Raw genomic sequence first — 7,192 nt, forward strand, 5'->3', positions numbered from 1 at the left:
AGTTACGTTCATTTTAGTGTGTGCTAAGGTCAAGTAGCTGCGGTGGCCATCTTCAGTTGAGTTTACTTCCAAAACTAATTAGTTTTTTAAATACATCTGATGATTACTTTCTGTAAGTTTACTTTGAATTTGTCCAGTGGTTCATGACACTTTTAGTTAATAAACGGACACAAACAAACACACACACGAGCATAAACATAATTTCTGCCTTTGCCTTTTGTTAGCAAGTGGAAATGATGAGTTTGCTAATTAAACATGTTAATTAAACGTGTTAAACATGTTAATGTTGGCTCCTCAGATAAATAAAGTTATTGACTGACTTTTTATATATATGAATGTTTCTGTTGGCGTTACAGAATTAAACTGAAATGAATTTCATATGAGAAAACATGTAAGGACTTACAGATATTATAATGAGCTATATATAGTATACAATAAAAGCTCAATAAACTATTATCAGTAGCTATTAAATATAATTTAATGATACATGAAACAAACAAAACCCAATTGAAATATTGAGATTTTGAATACACGAACCTTTTTAAATTAATACAGAACGAAAACTGGTTTATGAAACAGACCGAATTTAATAAAATAAATTGTCAGTTTTATAATGACCCTTTTAACCTTTGTGTTGAAATTTGGTGATGATTTTGACGGTTGCTGCCACCCTGTGGTTCCCTTTCAGCAAACTGAAGCCATCACCACCTGCTGACCTGCAGAGACTTCCTGCGCCCTCCACAAACAGCCGAGCCAGCCGACGTCTCGTATCCTCCTGACTTATTGATTACTGACGCCAGCTTTGAAACGCTACTCTGGATCCACGTCTCATTTGTAATTAATAAGAGCAGCGGTGTTGTTGACACGTAGATTTAATAATTTAACAGCGGTGTTGTGCTCTGCCGGCTGATTTAACACATATGAGGTAAACAACTGCCAACTTTGTAAGGTCAACTGAAAGAGTCGCAAACAACTTTGTTCTCTGCGTCCAAATGTGCACCAGCTCCTCAGTAAAAACAGACAAAGTACTGCAGTTTAGTTTTTTATTCACACGGCAGATATGAGTCAAAATGACATGCAGGAAGATCGCATTAATTTAATCAATTCTACGTTAAAGTCAGAAGAAGAACTGTGGGTCGATATTTCCCGTCTCTGGCGTATAGATTTGTCTCGCAGCAGCTCATCACTCAGCGCTGCTGAACACGTCATAAACATGATTAATCTTTCCCTCCGCAGAGGTACAGCAGCGCCTTCTGGTAGTCTCCGTCTGTGTCCTCCTGCAAAACAAAAACAAACAAAAGATGGAAAAACAACTAAATGTTTAACCTTTATGATCACTGCGCTCAAAGGGATTTTCATGTTCATATTCCTTACACCCTGCTTGCTGTTTTAGTCTTCTCAGTATAAAAGGACACGTGAATGTCACGGCGACACTCACTGAGACGTGTGGCTGCTCAGAGACTCTGCTCCTCCTCTCCACATGTTAATTCACCCTCCAGCAAACCGCAGAAGCTCAAATGGCTCGTGTGCCCTTTCTTGGCAAAGTGTTTTGGAACAAACGTTTGACATCCTGGCCCATCAGCTGATCACACGTCCCCAGAGCTTCAGCAAAAGCTCTCGACATTTAAACGTGTCAGAGCCGTGGAAACCTCTGTTACACATCTGAATGGGATTTATAAAATAATGTTGAACCTTTCTCCTCCACATCGCATCCAACCTGTGGAGCATAACCACTGACAATGTTTGGCATCAGATCTTCAGGCACATCACCCTATCTGACACTCTTTTCACCTCTACTACATTCTTTGCCAACTCCTCCTTCAGGACCACCCCTACTCCATTCCTCTTTCTATCCACACCATGGTAAAACAGTTTGAACCCTGCTCCAATGCTGCGAGCCTTGCTGCCTTTCCACTTGGTCTCTTGGCCATATAAAACATCTACCTTCCTTCTCAGCATCATGCCAGCCAGCTCTCTACCTTTGCCTATCATTGTCCCCACATTTAGAGTTGCAACCCTCAGTCCTACATTCTTGACTTTCCTCTTCCTCCCTCTGTCTCCTGACACGTTTCCCTCCTCGTGGTCTTTGACTAACAGTAACAGCGGCACCGGTGGTGGTCATCGTTAACCCTGGCCCAGACCGATCTGGTATAGTTATGCTTAGAGGAATTCGCATTACAGTTTTGTCAAAAGTGTTTTACGTTGGATGTCCTTCCTGACACAACCCTCACCATTTGCCCAGGCTTGGGACCAGCACAAGAGATACACTGGCTTGTGCTCCCTAGTGGCTGGTTTAACGTAATGTGGAACCTGTTTGTCTTTAAACCCATTAATGCACAATAATGGCTCTGCTGTGTGCTATGCAGAGGAACTTGAGGTTCAGCATCTCACCAAAGCACATTTAGCCATGTAGAGGGGACAAAACGTCAAACCCTGTTATTATCGAACGACCACTTAAACACCTGAGTCTCTGAACACCCACGGCCAACAAGCCTATATTTACTGGAATTACTATAATCAGTCACTTCAACATCAGTAGACCTTTTGCTACTTTTAATTTATAGCTCTTTTAACTATGTTTAGCTTTAAGGTAGGCATTTGCTACTTGTTGCTAGTGTTTAAGCTTTTAGCCAGACTTTAACTGTTTTAGCTAGTGTTTTGCTACTTTAGCACCATTTTGACTACTTTTGACTTTATAGAACAGGTCACTTAACACGCCTGTGGATGAGTGGTTAGAGCAGTCATCCTCAAATGCAAGAGTTGGGGGTTCGACTCCACCAGCAGTCGCATGCTGAAGTGTCCCTGAACAAGACACTGAACACCTCATAGTCTCTAATGTGTGTCCCATCAGTGTATGAATGTGATAAAGCTCTGATTAGTCTTTGGGTAAATGAGGCACAGATTGTGTTGTGAAGCGCTTTGAGTATCTTGATAGAAAGGTGCTGTATAAGTACAGTCCATTTACCATTTACTTACCATAAGTTACTTCAAAATAAAGACCAGTCCCTGCAGGTACCTTGTAAAGATCTTGTAAGTACCAGTTAAGAACCTAAAATGTACCTCGTAAATATCCAGTACATACCTTGTACATACCGGGTACTTGATGGGCACGTACCAGATAAGCACCTGGTACTTACCTGGTACATATCAAGTATGTATTAGTACTCACCTGGCACTCTTTTTTTTAATTTACCCTTTCTTTATCCAGGTAGTCTCACTGAGTCACGAGAACTAATTTTAAGAGAGACCTGTTTTTGGGAGCAGATGGGGGTTAAGGGCCCTGCTCAGGGGCCCAGAGTGGGGCAAATAATGGTAGAGGCAGGTGTGGGGGTTTCACCTTTTTCACCCACATTTTGATGTTAATGGTACCGGGAGTTGAACCTGTGACTTTCCAAGCACAGGCCCATCTTCTCTAACCTCTGCGCCACCACTCCCCACTCACCTGGAACTTACCATGTACATACCTGGTCTTTCAGTATATGCACATGGTACTTTCAGGAACTGTTTTTTTATTATGAAAGGACTTGTTACCCAGTACCTGGTATGTATGTACCTTATACTTACCTAATACATTCCCAGTAGGTACCTGGTATGTATCGGGTATGTACCTGGTACTTAGCTGGCCAGGTAATACATATGTTGTGCTTTTTATGTTTGCTGCATATTATTTACAAACTGGTCATAATATGATCAATGTGTTCTCATCTCATATTAAAAAATTCTGGTGAAGCTCGAGTGACAAACATTTCATTTTTATAATAAAAACCCAATAAGAATTATAAACTGAACTTGGAGAGTGGAAGTGAAACGAAGGGGCTCGGAGTGTTTAACAAAAAAAACATCTATAATTAGGATTCTTAGTTATAAAAAAGGGTTCATTCATATACGCCAGCTGTGAGAACCATCTATTCCTATTCTTATTCTAATGAAAGTTTCTGAAATCTAATATAATAAAGCACAGATAAAAAGGCTAACATTTTCTATGGTAATCCCTTTATGAACCAAAACCACTAGTTGTATTCAAATGTTATTTCCATTATACTTTGTTTATCTATTCAGTTTCGGTGAATTCCTCAAGGGGCTGGAAATGATTCTTCTCTGTAGGAACATCTGGCCCTGGGAGAATAGATTAATTCACATAGTGTGAGAAGCAGGAAAGCAGTCTCATCACACTGAACAAGACATTTAAAGTAAATTACCAATTCTCACTCCATCCCTGCACTATTAGCGCACACACAGCACGTGCAGCGTGTGGTTTAACGTCATGCAGAGGGATGGATGACAACACGGAGAACAACATCAGAGTTAAACGACTGACGTCACTTTTTACAACGAAAGATTAAACTCTTTAATATGATAAAAATAAGTGAAGATCCAAAAACATGAATCAGCTTGACTGATACCTGGATGGTGGTGTAAAGAGGTTGTCCATACATCTTCCTGAAGTTTGCTCTGATGTCCAACATGTCCACCTCGCTCCTGGACACCATGATCCTCGTCAGGGTTTTGTCATCCGTTCCAGCTCGCTAAACAAAACAAAAAAAACAACTTTAAATTTAAGACATTCAAAGAGGCAAAGATATGATGGTGGTCAAAGTTCAACAGTGCTCACTATGTACCAGGTAAGTACTAAGAACATATCCCGTAAGTATCAAGTATGTACCGTAAGTACCTGGTATATACCAGGTAAGTAGCATGTGTTACCTGGTTTCACTAGGTGTGTTCCAGGTTTTATCTAGACTCTATGAGTTATGTATGCACAGAGGGATAAACTGGGTTATGCAAACAGTAAGTACAGGATAACAAGCAACTTCATAATACAGCCTGGTCCCTATAGTTACCATACATGTACCCTGTACATTCCAGGTAAGAACCCAAGATGTTCTTGGTAAGTACCAGGTAAATACTAGTCAAGTGCTCGTCAAGTGCATGGCAATTACCTGGTTTGTACCAGGTCTGTTCTCCGTTTTACCTTGCATTTATATGGTACATATATACCCAATAAGTGCAGAATAATAAGTAGCTTACAATACAGCCCAGTCCCTATAGGTACCATGTATGCACCTGGTAAGAACCAGTTAAGTCAAGCACTTGTAAAGGTCTGGTCAGTACCTGGTACATACCAAATAGGTATTCATAAATACTTGGTAAATACCTGCTACTTATTGAGCACATAGAACAATTATGGAAGTACTCATAAATATTCTATAAGAACCAGGTACATACCAGTTAGCATGTTCCAGATAAGTACCTAGTTTGTATCAGGTAAGTACCAGTGAAGTACTCATTAATACTTATTAGAACCAAGTTAATACCAAATAAGTACATGGTACTGACCCAAAAAGCACTTACCAGTTTGCACCCAGAAACTTGCCAGTATGTACTTGGTAAATTAATTCAACCTTTATTTATACAAGTTAATCCCATTGAGCCTCAGGGACTCATTTACAAGACAGACCTGACCTAAATGATGGAATGACTGTATGACTGTTTTATTATGTGTACTGTACAGCACTTTGGTCCTGTGGATGTTTAAAGTGCTCTATAAATAAAGCTGGTATGGTATGGTATGGTATGGTATGGTATGGTATGGTATGGTATGGTATGGTATGGTATGGTATGGTATGGTATGGTATGGTATGGTATGGTATGGTAAATAATGGTATGTATCAGGTATGTCCCAGGTACTACAAGGTAAGTACCCTGTTTGTACTAGTTGAGTACCAGGAATGTATCCAGTGTGTACCAGGTACATACTTGGTAAGCACTTAGCAAGTACTGGGTACTCACCGAGTGCATACCAGGTGTTCTATTATAACATTATGTCATATTATGTATTACTGCTAATTTTATTTAGTTTTCATATTTTTTGTATACCATCTTTGACACCAGATTATTTAATGACAAACAACTTATTTCTGTTCAAAAACAATTGTATAAACATTCCTAATAAATAATAACAATTTTAAAAAGCACCTGTTAACCTTAATCTTGTCTTTGAACATGTTATTTTAACAAGTTCTGCAGATAAAAACAACATATATTTCACATGCTTTAAAGGTTTCAGTGTAACGCAGACGTATTTATTAGACACTGAAATCACACTGAACACGGACTCTACCTTCAAATGAGTAATTATCCGTCTGTAAAATGAGAACTCTGACAGGAAGGAACATTTTTCTTCTTTGTGTTTTTAGCCGCTGGCCATTTAGTTTGTTGTCAATAACTTTTAGTTGCATCAAATGAGTGCAGTACAGTTATTTTCACTGAGTGGAGGAACACTACCTACCCTCATGGATTTAGAGAGGCTCTCTGCGAAAAAGGCCGGGACGTTCCTGACACATTTCACTGTGGAGAAATAAAACCCAAGCAGGAGACTAAACCTTGATTATGGTGAGGTTTGACATTGATTTGAAGCCTTTTCTCTTACTGAAGTATATTCAAGCATGCAGAGGGAGACAGGCTCATTGTCACTGCAGTGGTGGCGTAAAGTAGGTGTCACGTTATCAAAGGGAGACTCTTACCAATAGCGAGCATCAAATTCTCTAAGTTTCCAGACGTCTCGCTTTTAATGCTGTCCTCTATGTCAGAGCCAGAGAGCTTCTTGTAGGCATCAAATACTGCAGGCAAAGAAAAACAAAAGTATGCCAACAATAATGAAAAACAAATTGTGGTGATGGCGTAAGTAGGAAAAAAATAGTTACAAAAGTTGTGGGGGGGTGGGGTTTATGTCTAAACTTCATATTTTTTATTATTTATATTTTTGGGGGCACAATTAGAGCATGAACCATTAAGATATATCATAAATGGTGAAAAGACCAGAACCTTGAAGTTGAAGCCACAAACACAACCTCCCCCATGGGTTGGTTGTAGCACAATTTTATGACTTCATGGCACAGTTTCCTGATTAAAAAACATTATGATTTTATTTATCAGATTACTTCTCAAGTGAAAAAGCTACAGAGGCAGAGAACTACAATCAACACATTCTCTGCTCTTTTAGAGGATTTAGAGTTTAGAAACATTGTTTAAATATTGCAAGAGTGTGAAAAGGGTTTAAAAACGTCTTTATATATATATATATATATATATATATATATATCTTTATATATTTTTATATTTGTGAATTAATCTGTTAATTTTAAACAGCATTTTTTTTTTTTTTTTTTTTTTTTTTTTTTTTTTTTTTTTT

The 7,192-nt window shown here is 38.8% G+C and overlaps 1 protein-coding gene across 2 annotated transcripts in view; it reads right to left on the reverse strand.

Moving 5' to 3' along the window:
* Positions 1-1,158: 1,158 nt before the first annotated feature.
* anxa5a (annexin A5a) overlaps positions 1,159-7,192 on the reverse strand; it is a 25,779-nt gene continuing 19,745 nt past the window's right edge. For both annotated transcript variants that reach the window (XM_037675599.1, XM_037675598.1), the window contains 4 exons: positions 6,525-6,620; positions 6,290-6,348; positions 4,404-4,526; positions 1,159-1,277 (listed from right to left, as the gene is read on the reverse strand). In XM_037675599.1, the coding sequence (XP_037531527.1) occupies positions 1,218-1,277; positions 4,404-4,526; positions 6,290-6,348; positions 6,525-6,620 (338 nt within the window). In that variant the 3' untranslated portion in view covers positions 1,159-1,217. The remainder of the gene's footprint in view (positions 1,278-4,403; positions 4,527-6,289; positions 6,349-6,524; positions 6,621-7,192) is intronic.

Source organism: Nematolebias whitei, chromosome 4 (genome assembly GCF_014905685.2).
Source record: "Nematolebias whitei isolate Nwh7 chromosome 4, NemWhi1, whole genome shotgun sequence".
Classification (NCBI taxonomy): domain Eukaryota; kingdom Metazoa; phylum Chordata; class Actinopteri; order Cyprinodontiformes; family Rivulidae; genus Nematolebias; species Nematolebias whitei.